This window comes from Megascapheus bottae, chromosome 15 (genome assembly GCF_031878675.1).
Source record: "Megascapheus bottae isolate mThoBot1 chromosome 15, mThoBot2.hap1, whole genome shotgun sequence".
Taxonomy (NCBI): Eukaryota; Metazoa; Chordata; class Mammalia; order Rodentia; family Geomyidae; genus Megascapheus; species Megascapheus bottae.
Genome location: NC_143523.1, coordinates 5,969,131 through 5,987,178, shown reverse-complemented (window position 1 = coordinate 5,987,178; position 18,048 = coordinate 5,969,131). Strand labels below are relative to the sequence as shown.

The 18,048-nt window shown below is 53.0% G+C and overlaps 2 protein-coding genes across 4 annotated transcripts in view; one reads left to right on the top strand and one right to left on the bottom strand.

The window, feature by feature from the left end:
- Nucleotides 1-26: 26 nt before the first annotated feature.
- Nkx1-2 (NK1 homeobox 2) lies at nt 27-2,633 on the bottom strand. Its single transcript, XM_090345668.1, has 2 exons — nt 2,232-2,633; nt 27-769 (listed from the first exon to the last, which is right to left on the bottom strand). Exons 1-2 carry the CDS (start codon nt 2,443-2,445, stop codon nt 27-29), a joined length of 957 nt encoding a protein of 318 aa, XP_090201794.1. The 5' UTR covers nt 2,446-2,633.
- A 9,711-nt stretch (nt 2,634-12,344) lies between these two features.
- The window catches only part of Lhpp (phospholysine phosphohistidine inorganic pyrophosphate phosphatase), a 68,337-nt gene continuing 62,633 nt past the window's right edge, over nt 12,345-18,048 (top strand). For all 3 annotated transcript variants that reach the window (XM_090345667.1, XM_090345664.1, XM_090345665.1), the window contains exon 1: nt 12,345-12,522. In XM_090345667.1, the coding sequence (XP_090201793.1) occupies nt 12,398-12,522 (125 nt within the window). In that variant the 5' untranslated portion in view covers nt 12,345-12,397. The remainder of the gene's footprint in view (nt 12,523-18,048) is intronic.

Sequence of the window (18,048 nt, the reverse complement as noted above, 5' to 3'; positions counted from 1 at the left end):
GACGCGGGGTCCCCGGGGCTCCAGGTTCATAGGTGTGGGGCGTAGAAGGGGGTCAAGTAGGAGGCCCCGAGAAAGGGCGCAAAGGGGGGCCCGGCGGCGGCGGCGGCGGCGGCGCTCAGCGGGAAGGAGGCGGCGGGGAAGAGGACGTTGGCCGCGGAGTAGGGGGGGAAAGTCTGGAAGGGGAGCGCGCCGGGGCCGGGCGGGCCGGGGCTGCTCCCCGCGCCGCCGCGCGTCCCCGCCGCGCCTGCGGGCGTCCCGGGCTGGGGCGCGCCGCCCCCGGCCTGCGCCGCGCCGTCTGCGCCCGGGTTTTGCTTCTTCCACTTGGTCCTGCGGTTCTGGAACCAGATTTTGACTTGCGTCTCGGTGAGGCTGAGCGACAGCGCCAGGTTCAGGCGCTCGCACACCGACAGGTAGCGCGTGGCCCGGAATTTGTTCTCCAGGGCCACCAGCTGCTCGTAGGTGAAGGCGGTGCGCGCGCGTCGCGGCTTGGCCCCGCTGGGCTCCGCGCGCCGGCGCCGGGGTCGCGGGGAGCCGGGGGAGCCCAGGGAACCCGGGGAACCCGGGGAGGCGGGGAGGCCGCCCTCGCCCCCCGCGCCGCGCTCCCCGGCCGCCGCCGCCGCCCGGGCCTCGGGGGAGCGCGCGGGGCCCGGCTGCACGCGCTCCGCCCGCTCCAGCCGCCGCTCCAGCCCCGACTCGTCCGCGTCCTCCTCGTCTTCGGCCTCGGAGCCCTCCAGAGGGGACGCGGAGCCCGCGCCCCGGCCCTCGGCATCTAGGAGAAGGGGGCGGGGATGAGACGTCTGCAACCCACCGGGCCGGGCGGGATCCCGAATCCGTGCAGCTTTCCAACCCCGTCCCGTCGCGAGCTCCGTCCGGCTCCGCACCTCACCACCCCGGCCCGGGCCGCACGAGCGCGCAGGCAGGTTCCTCCGGCCCCGGACCAATCTACGCCTGGCGCCCCGCAGCAAGAAGAAAGAGCGACATTATTGGGCGACCCGGGTGTGGGGAGGGGAGCAGGGGAGGGGCGGGGCGGGGAGGCCCGCGGGGAGGGGGAGGGGCGGGGTGTGCATGAAGACGTGGAGACGTCAGGTGCGGGTAACGCGGTGCCTGCCCAGTCCCTGGAAACCTATTTTGATGTGGGACTCCGAGCAATTAAAAAAGAAGTTATTAAACTCTCCGCGCCCCGCCCGCCCTAAAGTGAAATCCCCGCTTTCCCATCTTCTCTCCCCTGCCGTGTTAATAGAGTTTCAGATTTGTGCGGGGCCAGATCGATAGATGTCATCTATTAAAGGTAAGTTTTAATCGAACAATATTAGGATCAGACAGGGAAAGGGGGTTTGAAGTCGGTACCTGCAAGCTGCGGGCAGGAGATATGCAGGCGCCAGTAATAGAATATCGACCATGGGCCGGGGACGGGGGTGGGGGGGGGGAGCACCGCCCCTCCCGGAGACTCTCGGAACAATTACCAGATCCGCAACCCCAGGCCCCAGCTCGGCCGCCAGAGGCTCCCGGGGGCCCCCAGACAGCCACTGATGGCTTGGGGAGAAGGAGCGGGGGACTAAGCTGCGCTAGCCTCCCTGGAGACCAGAGCCGGCCTCCCTGGAGATCCCGCCGGGGAATCTCAAGCCCACCTCCTCCTCGCCCCCCCGCCCCAGCTGCCCTGGTTCTGTTGTTTGTTCGGTTGGTTTGGACACCAACAGTCCTGGACGCTCCTTCAGGGATCTGTCCCCGTTAGGGCTAAGTCAGAACGAGCCTCAGAGCATCCAAAGTCTCCCCCGAGCCCACGGCTGGGTCACCCGGGTGAGTGGGCAGAGCCATCAGGCCACAGCAGGTGTCACTTAGTGCTTGGACATAGGCACCTGACCTTGTTACTCATCTCCGGGCCGCCTTTGGCCTCCGCTTCCTCGCCCCTGAGATGGCGGTGATGCTAAGGACCACGTCAAGGTGGCTCTGCCTTTATTCCAGGCCGCAGCGAGAGCGTGAAGTACCAGCTGGATGAGGGTGCCAGGCCAGGGGGAGACCGGCGTTGGTTTCCACTAGGAGCGAGGCCAGGTGGTGGCATTTACACGCTTGGGTGTGCAGAATGCCCTGTCCCCTCCCGCTGAGGGCCTCCTGGGAGCCTCCCGCTCCCGTGCGCACCTGCAGCCGTGCGCCTCCCTCCCCCGTGGCTAGGGCTGGTCACCTCCCCACAGTCACACGCTGTCCCCGAGGCTGGGGGCGCCTTCTGAGCTTACCAGGGGTCTCCTGCTTCCCGACCGGGTCCCCGGGGCTGGCGTCCATCCCGGCTTCCACCTCTGCCAAACTTTTCCGGGCATCCTGGGGAGCGAGACGCACAGCCGGCAGCGCGGCGCGGGTGAATTTCTGCGGATCCAGAATGTCCACCACGGAGAAGGAGATCTTGTGGTGGGAGGGAGCCGCCTTGGCTCCGCCGTCCTGCCAGGCCAGCATGCCGGCCGCCCAAGGGGCCAGAGGCCGGCGGCTCCGGGCCCGAGATCGCCAGGTGTGGGGCGGCTTGCGGTGGAGGCTCGGCGGCAGACCTCTAGCCGGAATCTGAGTTCCGCTCCTCCAAGGGAAAGTGAAGAGGGGGCCCGGGAGGCGGGGCGGGAAGAGAGCCGCGGGGGGCTGCGCGCCGATTGGCACTTGGGGGTCTCAGGCCCTGGCCACGGGCAGCGGGCGTTCAGGGTTGTGCGCGGGGCCAGCTGGCCTGGGCCAGAGGCAGCGCCACCAGCCAGGGCGCGCGCCTGGCCCGCGGGGACAGCGCGGCGGATCCCACGAGCTTCCACCCAGCCTGCAGAACTTGGCTCGCATGCCCGGAGCACTCGGACCCGCAGCTCCCTCTGACTTGAGTTTGCGTCCTCTCCCCGGGACACCTGCCTTTGACATGGGGATGCCACCGAGGCCAGGCCAGGACCAATCGCAGCGAGGCAATGATTAGCGCATCTCCCGCCCCACCCTCGAACCACCGACGTCTCTAAAGCCTCCCCGTCCTCGCGGCTCACGGGTTACAAAGCGCTGCGCCTCAGCGATCTCCTGTGCCAATCCGAGCATCCCTGCGGGGAGGGCGTGGCCGGCGCCCACCGCCACCGCCCTTAAAAGAAGAGAGCACACAGGGTCAACGATGGGCAAGTCGGTCTAGAGTTACTGCTAGTTTGCAATAGTCTAGTCTGGACCAGGGCTGGATTGTTGTTGTTGTTACTTGATTGGTTAGTTTTATTTTTGACCTCTGTCTTGGTATTTCTCACTGGAGAGGAGTGAGCAAGAGCAGAGAGGAAAATGAGTTTTGGAGGTGACCTTATCCTTTGCAGGCCAGGGGCAGGCTCAGGGCAGGGGAGAGGGTGGAGGGCAGTTGCCCAGGTTTGTTGAGACCCAGGGCACAGCCCTCCAACCCCTTCAGGCCTTGGTTCCCATCAGGTTCCTGACCTCTATCCCCAAGTAGGAAAAGGTGAAAGGATACTCTCTGGTTTGAATTAAGATCAGGGAAGAGAGATTCAAGTGGGCCCCATCTGCTGTCCCCATCTCCTGGGATGGTAACTGTTGGGAAGCTAGAGCCACCACAACAGAACTAGCATAAGTTCTTCCTTTCATTCTCTTTCTTTCTTTCTTTCCTTACTGGCAATCTTGTGAGCACTAGGCATTTATTTCTTGGCAGTTTCTGAGGCTTTCCTTATTCCCCTCCACCCACCCACCATCTAGACTGCATCTTCTTTCTTCCCAGCCCCATGTGGTTTCCAAACAATGAGCTAGCAATTAATATTGTCTAAGCAGATAAGAAGTAGGAAGGGGAGGAGAAGACTTCTCTCAAAGTGCTGGGAGCTGCTAATCTCATCTGTTATTGAAGAGGCGTTCTTAGAGCCCCAGCTCGGAGTAGCTTTTCTCATTCAAACCTTCTGCCCCTCCCCAAGGTAACCACCACATTCCCTGCAGACTTTAAAGCCCTGCCGAAATGCAAACCAGCTCCAGTCCTGGAGAGAGATGGATTGTGCTTTTAAGGCTCGGCACAGGAAGTTGCCAAACCCAAACCCAATGGACCATCTCTGGCTGAAGGGGGAAATCTGAGAATACAGAATCCTGAACTGAGAGGCAGCACCTAGAAGTCAAGCTGCTGTGGCAGCTCCAGAAGACACACTGAGAGTTCTTCTCTGTTTAGACAACTCTTTCTTACCTACTTCTCACTTACTTAAAAGAATAAAAGAAATCTTTCCCTTTCCCCCTTAGGATTAGATGAGGGGCTCCAATGCTCCCAGCCTCCCCAAATCTTCCCTTTTCTTTCCTCTCCACCATCGACCTCAGCCACTTCTACATTTTCCCTCTCATATGTATCTCTATATAAATAATGGCCCTATCTATCTATGTATCTATCTTCTAGGTACAATCAGTATAAATACAACCAATAACACTGTATTATATATATGTATGCACACATATATATGTATATATAGTACATAATACATATATATACACACATGTGTATATACATATATATGTATGTAAATGTGTGTACACACAGACAGATAGATGGATAGATACATAGATACATAGATACATAGATTGGCTGTCCTTAGATTCTTCAGGACAGCTGGAAGCTAGATCTCTGTAAGGTTGTTCTAGAATGGAAATATTATGTGCCATTTCCTACCGTTCCTCCTCTTACTATTTTCCTTGGGCGAGTATTTTACAGGATGGGACAAGGTAGGCCTCTGGCATAACAAGAACAACTGGAATCATTGTATTGTGTTTGATAAATTGCCTTAATGTTTTTGTTTGCATTTTATGAATAGGGTTTCTTTTGAATGAGTAACTTTTCCTCTAAAGTCTAGAGGTGTTAACTAAAAGAAAAAACCCCTCCAAAAAGGGGGAGAAACAACAAATGAGAGAGAAGGTGAACAACATACAGAGGCTAAATCCTTTGTTATTATTATTATCTTGAAGTAGTTGTAAAAAGGAGTTTCAATTCAATAGGTCTCTTTATGTGTACAATGCATCTTGATCAGTATCACCTTTTCCTTGGTTTTTCCCTATCTCTCCCAACTCCCCTCACGTTACCTGACTCCATTTTCACATATATGCTTTGAGTATTGGGACTATTTCACCTCTCCCCTCAGGGCTATATTCTTTAAACCTATAGATGTTTAAGAGCTTTTTTGTAATGAATTAAAAATTCTTGTCTTGTTTTTTCTAGTATTTCCTGTATGTGTGCTCTGTGGAACACAGAGCGGTGTGGACTCTTGCTAAGTGCTTGGCCTCTGTCCATGGATGACAGAGAAGGAACACTGCTGTGCCTATGGACTGCAGAGACCTAAGAGCACTCTCTTAATCACACAACCTGAGGAGAGCTCCCTGCATAAACAAACAAAAGACAGAACATGTTCCCCCCATCTCTCCACCTCCTAATCTCCTCTCCATCCCCTTTATATGTTGCCAGTATTGGGGTTTGAACTCAGGGCCTGCACTTTCACTTGCCTTTTGCACTCCCAGTTGTTGCTCTACCACTCGAGCCACAGCTCCATTTCCAACTGTTTGATTAATTGGAGATAAATCTCATAGACTTTGCTTTAAACTGTGATCCTCAGATTCAGCCTTCTGAGTAGCCAAGATACATGCTTCAGTGTAAGGGAAAATAATGTCTGAAAGCTTAAGGGAATTCTTTTCCTAGCTACTTGCTTTATGTGGACATGTGTTGATACTGGCTTGCTCCTATTTAGTGCATATGTCTACAGCCAGCCAGCCAGCCATCTTTTCCCTTGCATGGAGTTGATTTGGGGTGTGTGTGTGTGTGTTTGTGTGTGTGTGTTTCAGCATGGGTATTAACATTCTGCCTGAGTGCTGTCTTTAAATTGCTTTGATGCTATGTGGGTTCCAACCCTGACCTGTCCTGATGGCAACTGATGGCTGTAACAAGCCTGGGATCAATATTCATAGCGGGTGTCCTGGGCTGATAACACTCTGCAAGACAATGTTTGCTATCAGCGTGGACAGCAGAGCTATTGCACCATTAGGGATGTTGTGTTAAATAACCTGATCCATTTCTGGGGCTATTTAATGAATTCCACAGTTTAGATAGTATCTGGAGGAGCAGGTAAAGGCTATTCCAAAGGCACTGCTGCACATCAATGGTGCCAGGCTTCCCTGGCTATTGCACACTGAGTAATTCCAGCATGGCTTTGGGGAGCTGCTGTCTGGATTGCGAATGGTATTAACAATGGCGAGAATGAGCCTTTAGGCAAAGGGAGGAAGGGAAATATCACAAACCACCTAATCATCTTAGATAAAATCTTATGTTTCTGGAATTGAATGCAATTATAGCTCTGTAGGTAAAACCCCTCAGTGTGTGCCTCCCACTAGGGTGGCTCCAGAGGGTAGGACAGATGCCAAAGAGACAGCTTTATAAATCTGGTGCTGGGTTACTCATGCCTGAAAACCTAGCTACTTCAGAGACTGAGATCTGAGGATCACAGTTCAAACTCACTTTAGGTAGGAAGTGTTGTGTCTCCAGTTAGCCCCCGCAAAATGTGTGGCTCAAGTGGTAGAGCATCAGCCTTGAGAAAGAAAAAAAAAGCTAAGTGAATGGGGTACCGATGGCTCACACCTATAATCCTAGCTTCTCAGGAAACTGAGATCTGAGGATCCCAGTTCAAAGCCAGCCCAAACAGGAAAGTCAGTGAGACTCTTATTTCCAATAAACTACTCAGAAAGGGCCGCAAGTGGTGCTGCAGCTCTAGTGGTAAAGCACTAGCCTTGAGTACAAAGAAGCTCAGGAACAGTGACTAGAATCTCAGTTCAAGCCCCAGGACCAGCAAAAACAAAAACAAAAGCAACCATATAGACAGATAAGCACAAGATCCTGATTCAAGCCTGAGTAGCAGCACCCAAAACACTTCCAGAGGGAGGAGGGAAGGGAGGGGAGCACTCTTGAGGCACATCTAGGCGAGAGGGAAGGGAAGACTGTGTGAGGATTTACTATGGCCATGCACCTCCATTATCCAGGACCTCAGCCAGCTTTCCTGAAGATGTGCTTTGTTGACTCAAGTCTGTCTATAACATGGGAGAGGAAAAGCACTCAGTTTTAAAAGGAACTGCTGAAAACGAAAGTTATTTGTAAACTCGACTCTTGTATACAATGAACTCTCACTGACAGTGGAAGGCTAGCATTTCCCACCAGGGCTTTGAACTATGGCTGCTCAGCAGGGCAAGTGTTCCTTAAAAAAAAAAAAAACCCACCAGGCTGGGAGTTTGGCCTAATGGTAGAGTGCTTGCCTAGCATGCACAAAGGCCCGGGTTCGATTCCTCAGTACCACATACATACATACAAAAGAAAAAAAGCCAGAATGGTGCTGAGGCTCAAGTGGTAGAGCTCTAGCCTTGAGAAAGTCCAAGGACAGTGCTTAAGCCCTGAATTCAAGCCCCAGGACTGGCAAAAATAAAATAAAATAAACAGAAAAGGCCTGAAGTGGTGCTGTAGTTCCAGTGGTAGAGTGCTCTCCTTGAGCAAAAGAATCTCAGAAACAATTTCCCTGAGTTCCAGCCTCAGGACTGCAAAAAACAAAAACAAACAAACAAAAAAAATCACCCTCAGGAAATCAACATTTTTTTTAATAAAGGAAGCATCATGAAGCTAATCAGGCAAAAGTGATATATTGTGAACATGTAATACATATTAGTTGGTCCTGAAAGTAATTATTTCTATTCATGATCATAGCTTCTCTTTCTGGGTGGCACTTGCTGAGGGCCAGGCAGTAGTCTATGCTTTTTGCATATATTATTTATTGAATTCTACCCAAACATCTCAAATAGATCCTAGTACCCCAATTTATATCTTTAAAGAAAAGAGATTAAGTATCCATGCCCCAGAGATAGAAAATGGTGGAGCTAAGATTCAAGGCCAGGCAGTGAGACTTCAGAGTCTTCATCTTGTAAGGTTTTTGGGGGGAAATTGAACTCCTGCTCCAGGATATAACCCAATTGCAGCCATCTACTGAAACTGCTTTTCCTTAAGGTTGAACAAATGGCTGGACGTAACAGGACTTCTAAGAAAGTGAGTCTATCAGGAAGTAGACTGTGATACAGGTTTCTGAAGTTCTTATGTCCAGTGTTTTCTAGCATTAAAGGTATTCTGGGGAGCAGCCTGGACAAGGGGACTTGCCAGGCAAGCCATGTGACACTGGACATCTAGAAAGGCAGAGAAAGAGAATAAGGGAGGAAAGCCACATGACAAGCTGAGACCACAGGAAGGAATTGTGATCACAGGTCCAGAAAGAACCAAGATGCAGGCTGGGTTCCTCTACCAGTGTGCAGCACATGACATGTTGAACATGAACTTGGATTCAGGGCCTGCCTCAAGCTCTTGCTTAGCTTTTTCACTCCAGCTGGCTGCAAGCTGATAAACGATAAACGACCCACCTCAAGGTGAAATAAAGACCAGTATGATACATGCTTAAGTAGAGGTTAAAGCTCTCCCAAATCTACACCTAAATTTCACACCTTCATCTTCTTTTAGGCCTCTCTCTCTCTCTCTCTCTCTCTCTCTCTCTCTCTCTCTCTCTCTCTCTCTCTTCTCTCTCTGTCTCTCTCTCTCCCTCCCTCCCTCCCTCCCTCCTTCCAGTCTATTTGCCCTGCTTAGCTGTGCAAACCTCAGTCTTCAGAGCGACAAGCTGTGGGCTGTGATCTAAAGGAGCAAAACCAAAAGGAAAGAACTCAACTGGGTAAGGCCCCTGCAAGGCCAGGGGATGCTGCTGTGCCACATGGGAGACGAGGCCTTGTGGAAATGTCAGTTAGTATCACCAGATCTTCATATTGGCCACAAGAAACCAGAAGTCCAATTCATATACGACATATGCAACATTTCCAATATTGGCAATCGATTCAAAATGTGGGGAATCTCTCTGAAATAAATCTTAGATCAGAACTTTAAGGTACTGGCAATGCAGACGAGAAGTGACTTCTCTGATCCACTGTCCCTGGCATTCCACGGCTCTGTCCTTCACAAGATGAAGAGCAAATGCCTTGGGAAGGTCTTGGCAAAGTTCTTTCACGGGGACTGGGATTTGAACTCGGGGTTTTCGTTTTTTCACTCCAGATTAACACTCTGTCACTTGAGCTGCAGCTCTACTTCTGGCCTTTTTTAGTAGTTAATTAGAGATAAGAGTCACATGGACTGCCTGGGCTTGACTTTAGACCATGATTCTTGGGCTCTCGAGTAGCTAGACTTACATAAACCACTAGCACCCAGCAGCAGGGAAGCTACATGAAGTAGAAATTCAACAAAATAAAAGGTAAGAAGAGGTGTGCAAGTAGGCAGGTAAGCATCAGCAGTGCCTCAGCTCCTTTCTAATCCTCGTAGTTCCCCCTCTTCTGGGTCCCCTGAGATCCTTCCAGCACTTACTGCTAATTCTCCCCACTGGGATGACATTCTCATCGTTGTTCTGAGTCAAACTCACACTCATGCTCTGTATGCTTCTGCCGCCTGGCAATGCTGCCTTCAGCCCATACCTTGCGGGAAATGCCTTCTGGTTTTCAGCTCTCCGTTTTTGTGGCCTTTTTTGTTTCTTTGTTTTTAAAGAAAATGAAAAAAAGGGGGGCGGGGGTTACAGTTACATCAGTCAGGCAGAGAGTACATTTCCTTTTGGACAATGTCACCCCTGCCCTTGCTGTCTCTGTTTTTCCTTTCCATCCCACCACAAGCAGTATGGTTCGTGTTTAGTACAGTATCCAGTGAGTAGCATCGCTGCATTTGTTTACCTGGTGTCCCTCCATTTCTGTGCCTTTCCTTACACGCCGAATGACATAAACTAGCAAGACAAAAAAAATCGAGCAAAACCAAAAAACTCCACCCTTTTTCATTTCCTGAAGTTCATTGCAGGAAATATTATTTGGTATGATCAGATGTGCAGAGGCATTGTGCTTTTCTGTTCCTCTCCTAAGAGTGTCCTCCCTTGGTCTCCCTAGAGACCTGTATAATTTATCATGTCCCTGTGTATTTTAGACCTGGCTTCTGCTTATGAGAGCAAACAGATGAGAGCCATTTGTTTCTGAGCTTGGCTGACTTCACTTAACATGATTTGTTCTAGGTCCATCCATTTCCCTGCAAATGACATCATATTATTTTTTCTAATGGCTATGTAAATATACCATTGGGTAGAGGCACCCACCTTTTTGATCCACTCACACACTGTAGGGCATCTGGGTTGTTTCCACAACTTGGCTATTGTGAGTAGTGAAGCAATGAACGTGGATGCACACATGTTTTTGTGGCTTCCTGACTTGTGATGTTTTGGGTAGATGCCCAGGAGTGGTATGGCTGGGTAAGAGGGAAGATCTACGTTTGGTTTTCTGAAGATCCTCCAGGCTGCTGTCCAGAGGGGCTGTATGAGTTTACATTCCCATCAAACCTTCCACTCTTCTCTGATGAAGTGTCACTCCCTCTGACTTGCCCTATCCTGACTCAAACATTCCCTCCCACCATGCTTCCTGGACATGTTCCCATCATGGCCCTTGGTCCACGACTTTTGGTCTTGGTAACCTGATCCTCCACTCTTCCCTGTCTGGTGTCAGCACCTGGTAGAGGCCACCATCTCTTATGTGGTAATGGTGGGGCTATCAATCCAGCTCCCAGCCTCACCTTGCCATGGGGCAGGAGTCTGTGGGACCAGCAGAACTTGCCATGTGAAGCACTGTGACATGGGCCAGGAGCTACTTCACTGCGGCAGTGGTGCCCAAAGGAAATCATCTTTTATCGTCCTGGCGCTGATGGTTCCTGTACTGCCAAGGTCTAGTTGTTCAGCATTTCCTTTGATTTTGTTAATTGCCTATATTCTTCCCAACCCCCTCCCTGCTCGCCTCCCTTATTTTATTAGAGTTGAATTAGACACAGACTACCCAGTCCTCAAACAGTCTCAAAACCAGTGATCATAGATCATTCCTCTTTGTGCCCGTTAACTCTCTGGTATCTAGTGGGTTGAAGAGTTGAATGGAGTTCCAAAAACAGAAGCCCAAAGTTTGCTTAAAATGAGCTGGAAACCTATACATCAAGAGATGGCACAGGCAAGCATTGATGGCTTGTGCCTGTAATCTAGCTACTTACTCAGGAGGCTGAGAATCAATCTGAGGATTGTGGTTCTAAAGCCAGACTGAGCAGAAAAAAAAATGTGTGGGAGCCTTGTTTTCAATTACCAGCAAAAGCCAGAAGTAGAGCTGTGGCTCAAGTGATAGAGCACCGCCTTAAGTGAAAAGGCCAAGGGAGAGAGCTTGAGCCCCTGAGTTCAGTATCACCAACACACACACACACACACACACACACACACACGCAGAGGAGATGGCACAGACTGGAAATAAAGATGGGGCCAAGAGGTATTTGGATAGAGATTGGTTCATATGAGCCTGGCTTGGGGCCATGTTTCTGTGGAGCAATCACATGATATCACACAGGTCATCACACTGGACACCCATCAGCTGACCCTCTGGTGGGTAAGTCGCGTTGTGGGTCTGGATTCTACCGCCCTCCGCCACCGTTCTGCCCGCGTGTCCAGCGCAGTGCAGGCCATGCCGCGCCTGACCTGTGTCTGGGTCATGGACAGCCCACTGCTGAAGTGGGGAAGGGACTTCCCAGCTCCACCACGGGGAGCCCCATCTTCTCCTCCCAGAGGCCGGCTCCTGCCTCGGGGCGGCCCAGGGGAGGGTCTCGGCGTCCCCCCCCCCCAAGGCAGGCCGGCCTCCCGACGGTCGGTGCCTCCGCCCCTGCCGCGTGGGCCTCGCTCGGCTCAGACACCTGCGCTTGTTCCAGCCCCCTGGGTTTGCGCTGGAAAACGCTCCCCTCGCTCCACAGGGTCGCGGGGGCAGAAAGCACAAGCTCTCGTTTCGGCGTCATTCCTCACTTATTCGAGCGGGGCTGTCCGGGGTCCCCTTTCCACGTCAGCGTTTACTGTCACCATGATGAACGGGGCGAGGGGGGGGTGACCGCGGAGGGCGTTCATCATCTCCGCGCCCGTCTCCACGATCCACCCGGGACTCCCGGGGCCGCGGGGCCGGGTCGTTTCCCTCTCCTCCCCGCCCTGCCCCTCGCCTCGGCGGGACGGGGCGGCTGACTGTTCCACGGAGCACACGCGCGTTTTCACTGCCCACACCCCGCCCTGGCGCCTCCTCGGCGTCTGCGGACCCCCGGCGCGCGGCTGTCCACCCCGCTGTTTGGAGATCACAGACACCCGGGAAGAAGCTTCCAGGCGACCACGCCGTCCCGGGGGACCCGGGCCCTGCAGGCGGCGGAGGCAGCGCCCAGTCTTTCCGGGTTTGCGCCCGGCCCGCGGGGCCCGCGCGCTGGACTACATTTCCCAGGAGGCCTTGCGCTGTAGGCGCGGCCTCGGGCTCTCAGCCGGTTGGGACGCTGCGTCCGAGGGGAGCGGTGGACGCGATGGCCGCGTGGGCCGAACGGCTGGCCGGCGTGCGCGGGGTGCTCCTCGACATCTCGGGCGTGCTGTACGACAGCGGCGCGGGTGGTGGCACGCCGATCCCTGGCTCCGTAGAAGCGGTGGCGAGGTGAGTAGGCCGCAAGCGCTCTTAAGTTCAGCGGGCACAGCCGACCACACGGAGGAGGCGGGACCGAGTGCCCCGCCCCCGCCCTGGGGCCCCGGTGGTCCCGCCCACCTCGCGGCACCACGCCCACTCTCCGTGTGGCCCCGCCCACGCTACGCTAGCCCCTCCCACTCTACGCTAGCCCCTCCCACTCCCGAGCTGGCTCGGCCCCGCCCACCGCGCTGGCTGCAGGAAGCCTGGGACGCCGGTGTGGGGCGAGCCCCACACCCCGCCAAGGCTGGTCAGAGCTGCTGTCCAGCCAGGCAGCCGCTGGGCACCTACCCTGCGTGGAGGTGGACTGCAAGAGCAAGTCAGTGCACACTGACTTCCAAAACGTGAAATAGCAGTTAGGTTGGTTACAGGTCGCAGCAATCCAGAGTTGGCATGTGGCTTGCCATGAACTCCAGGGGTCTTTGTGGTTTAGAGGCAGGGGAGGGCACCTGGCGCGCCAAGCCTTGCCAGTGCAGGGCGCTGACAGGACCACAGTGGTTGGCACCACTGGGCCTGGGCTTTGTCATAGCCCTTGACTTTCCCCGGCAAGTCCTGGGGAATGATGTGTATGGGCGGTCTGGGAAGGACTCATTGCCCAGCACTTAACCAACTGGGGCATCCTGGCTTTGTGGCCTGGCCTCCCTGGAATTCAGTTTCCTGACTTATAGGTGGCAGGTAAATGAGCTCCTTGGTCTTTCTCAGAGACTCCCCGGACCCCGTGTGGGAGGGGGGGTGGAAGGGTACTGTGACTGTAAGGACCCCGACTGCTGTGTCATGAGAACTCTGGAGAGGGAGGCTTGCCCTTTGGGACACCTAGAAGATGCCCTGATCTTGGAGTCGGTGGTCACTGTGGACAGAAGTCCAGGTCTAATTGCCTTTCTGGACTCTAAATTTAGACTGGCTCTGTCAACTGGAGGGCACTGTGTGAGGCCCTGTGGGAATGCTGAACAGAGCACTGGGCTGTGTTTTGGAGTACTCTTGTGTGAGGGAGCAGGCAGTTAGGGCTGGGGGGCTCGGGGGCGGGGGTGAGTCATGTCTGGAACAGAGGTAGACAGTATTCTGTACTCAAGTAACCCAACTCTGGCAGATTGGTATAAGGCAAGCAATGCCTTCTCCTTGGCATTGCCCTGAGCCACCAAGAAGAAGGAAGTCTCATCGAGAGGAGGGTGGAAACTGCCTTTGGCAGAAGAGCCAGAAAGAACAGTGTCTGAAATTCAGAGATATACACAGAGAGAAACACTCACAGATAGAGACACTCACACATATACATAGAGACATATGGGGGCGGGGCAGAGGGAGGGAGGGACAGACTTTGATTATATTGAATCAGTAGCATGGGACATGGTGCCTGTCATACTGGGAATACAGTTTCCTATTTGGGAAATGTTCCTGTTGGCTATTAGAAGCCAGAGAAATGATGGCCTAGTTTCTCTGAGACACCCTGGCATCCCTGTCACAGGATCAGGTGATACCTGGTGATTCTTCACTGATACCTTGTTCACAGGGGCCATCCCAAGTGTCCTCTGGTGTCACCCCTCTGGCTCCCAGCCACACAGGCTTCCTGGTGAGATTGTCACTGAATGGCCTCAGAGTAGCTAAAACCCATGGAGTCCAGCACCCAGCACCCCTGCTGACTGTGGTCACCATCCAGTTTCTCTCTTCAGCTCCAGGCAGGCTTGGCTTCCATAGGGTTAAGGCTTTCTGCTCAGGCTCAAAGCAGCCTGTCCATTACAGTTGCCTAAAGCTTGGTGTCAGAGGCCTAGGCCATCGGACTGTCCCCTCAGGCATACTACATCTACATTTGGAACTCACTATGGAATTTTCCCTTTGTGGTGGCAGAATCAGACCTGGGCTCTCGCAGAACCCTTCGTGGTGGCAGTGCCAGGGTGCACAGTGTGTGCCGGGTATCCAGGTGGCTGGGTGGCTTTGGCAGCTCCAGCAGCTCTGCTCCACCTTTCCCTCCAGCCTCCTTGAAATGCACGTCTCCTGTTGGAGTCCTTCAGGGCTCATGGGGAGTTCCTAGGGTGAGGCCAACAGGGAACAAATGTAAAGGGGAGGAGCCTGGGGTTCTGGGGAAAATAAGACTTCACAGCAGCTCCTTAGCTCTGTGCCAACCAGGCAGCCCCTTCACTCTGTGGGCCTAGGAGGGAGGGAGGTGGCCTATTGGCCCACTGCTCTCCCCCATTTGTGGATTTTCTGTGGGGACAGGAGTTCCTGACAGTCTTCCATTTATTGGGGGACAGAAAGTACACAGAAAAAACATGTTCAGCTTTGTATGTGTGTGTATGCGAACAGTAATGGAATTCAAAAGTGCATCTTTTCTAGGTGAGGGCTGAGGCTTCATTTCAGGCCCTGGCAGAAGCAGAGAAAGGGCCATGCTTGTTAAAGATGCATCCAAACAAATGTGCACTGAACGCTTCCAGTGTCCCACAAACTGTCTTATGGGCACTTAGGGATTTGGGGTGGTGAAACAGCTACAGTGAACAGTGTATGCCTGGAGTGGACTCAGGGGGAAGGAGAGAACCTGAGCCTGCCAGAAATGGGAACCTAGGAATGCCAATCTCTATGGCTTAGGTCCTGCAGACCCCAGGCCAGGATCTCCCCCCCCCCCCCCCCCAGGACGTGGGAAGAACAAGAGGTCCCTGCTTGTTGTCCCTCTCCAGTGTTGCCTGCACCTCTCCTTGCGGGAGCCTCTGGGCTGGGTGGCTTACCACTACCGGCCTTGTGTGCACATCTGTAACCAGCCTGGCCCCCCCTGCCCCCCAACAGACCTCTATTGAGTCTATTCCTGGGCGGATTGGGTTCCCAGAGGGGAGCCATTCAGAGGCTGGCCAGGCTCAGCAGGGGCTGCGGCACAAAGGCTGGGGCTTTGGGGCTGGCCTTCAGGATGGCCTGGGGGCATCTGCATGTGAAAGGTGTGTGGACATTTACTGCATCCTGTCTTAGCCACTAAAGCACATCTGCTGGGCCCTCCCAGGGCACCCGCTGGCCTGCTGGCGGAAGGAAGCAGGCCTGGCCTGTCCACAGCACAGCCTCATAAAGCAATTCCCACTCAGGAACCCTCTCACCTCCCCCTACCCTGTTCTCTGAGCCAGGCTACAGCCAGCTCAGTGATCAGAAGCCTTAGGGACTCTAAGGAAACACAGATGCCTCCAGCCAGTCTTGCAGCTGGGAGACAGGCACCAAGGGGGCTCGGTCTGAAGTCTGGCTGGCCCTGGTCCCCAGTGCTCTGTTGGCCTGGTAGTATCTGGCCTTCCTTGATGAAGGCACTAAAGTAGCAGTTATGCAGCCTGAGGGCCAGCCAAGCTTCACTTCCACTGTCTCTGTCCAGCCTGGCTTATGGGTCAGGTCTGCCAGAACACCCTGCAGAAGGAACCCCACAGAGATGTCCCCCACAGGGACACTGCTTTTTATGTAAGCCGGAGCTGTCCTGGCCTCAGCCCAGACCTTGGCCACTGACTGTTTGTAGAGAACATATACTGTCCCGTGCATGCCCTCTCTTGACAGGTGGGCCAAGTCGTCCTCAAAGCTGGGGGAGGGGATTCTCGGCTCTGGGCTTTCATGTTGTAATGTCAATATGGAAGTTTCACAAGAAAGACTGGCTACCTTGTAAATGTTGTCACAAGCACCTGAACACAGAGAAAAGTTCAAGTCCTTCGTCATCAGCCTCATCCCAGACATTGCCCCATAGTAACCCCACGGGTCCTCCAGCCTCTGTCCTCTGTGCTCTCTGAAAGCACAAGGACCTGGACCCTTCACTCCCTCCCCTCCTTGCTGCAGACCCTCTATAGATACCTGAGCGTTTATCCCAGGGAGATTCGGGGAAGAACCCTCCCAATGGAAAACAGGAACGAAAGAGCAGTGTTTGAATAATTGATGTTTTCTCTGTTAAGATGTCATGTTTAATATGTGGTCAACCAGTGACAAGCATAAACATGTTTTGAAGAATGACAAGGTAGCCAGGCTCTGGTGGCTTACATTGTAATCCTAGCTATCCAGGAGGTTGAAATCTGATAATTGGGATTTGAAGCCAGCCCAGACAAGAAAATTCAAGAAACTGTTATTTCCAACTAGCCAGAGAAAAGCTGGAGGTAGAGGTGTAGCTCAAGTGGTAGAGTGCTAGCAGTCTTGAGTGTAAAAGCTCAAGGATAGCACCCAGGCCCCGAGTTCAATTCCCAATGCTAGAACACACACACACACACACACACACACACACACACACACACACACACACACACACTACCACTACTGTGACTGGTGGTGATGAAGAAGATGTTGATGGCCATGACAGAGCTGAAGTCCAGGAGGTAGACTGCACAATATAGTTTCCGTGTGATTAGTTTAAATGTGTACTGAGAACAACCTGCATGTGTCTGAAGGGCTGAGTACACACGCTGTGGCTTGTCTGGGCAGTGGAATCGTATATAGCTGTGAAAAAGGATGAAAGATCTCTGGTTGATGTTGACCTTGGTTTACATGGTGTAGATGTTGTCTATGCCAAGTGAAAAACCTATAGGATAATATATATATAAAATGCAAATGTTTAAATTTGGTTATTATTTTTTGAGATAGAGATGTCACTGTGTTTCCCAGAACATGGTAATACCTGAACTCAAGTGAGACCTCTGTCTTAGCTTCCCTTGTGGCTGAGTATGGCATGCAGTGCTATGCTGGGTTATTATAACATTTTTGGTAAGATCAAATCAAAAACAACAAGCTCTTTTTTCTCTCTTTTTCTCTTTTCTTTCCCCTCTGTTTCTGAATATCTCCATCTTGTGCCAGCCCACACTTTGCTTTTTCCTCAGTAAACTCTTTTCTGCCTGGAAGAAAATTATACAACAAGCACAGCAGCCCTCATGCCTGGGCTACAGTCCCGATGTGATCATGACGCTGACCTGCCTGGAGGAGCTAATAGTCCCCAGATGGTCAAGTAAGGGCTGAGTACAGCTTTGCCTCAGGCATAAGATATGTACCAGGTCAGTGGGGGTCACTGCCAGAACTCAGAACAGCTTGGGAGGGCATCCTGGAACGGGCTGTCCACTGGGTCTGGCACAGGTCCCTCTGGAGCTCACAACTGGAGTCACCCAAGGATATGGAGAGGCTGTGTTGTCAAAGTCATGTCCAGGTGGCCCAGTGGAGTGCAGGGTGATTTCCTGTACCACTGGGGACAAGCCAGGTGGTATCCAGTATGTAGGAGGAACTTAAGGCTTGGAGAGGTGGAACACGTAGTCAGATACCCACAGGTGGAATGGGGGCCGGTCTTCACTAGGGAGTGTCACCTCCTACGAGTCACCAAGCTTCATCTGCCACCTTAGAAATGGGGTCAACCTGGTTTCCAGTCTCAGTGGGCCCCATGGTTGCATATGGCCTCAAGTTGAGCCATGCTCCAGCCTTGTTGCTCTAATTATGTGTTGAATAGGATTTAGTGTCAGCGTTCCAGCCAGGCTGGATCATGATCCTCCTATTTATAATTTCTGCAAGCTGGGATGACTGGCAGGT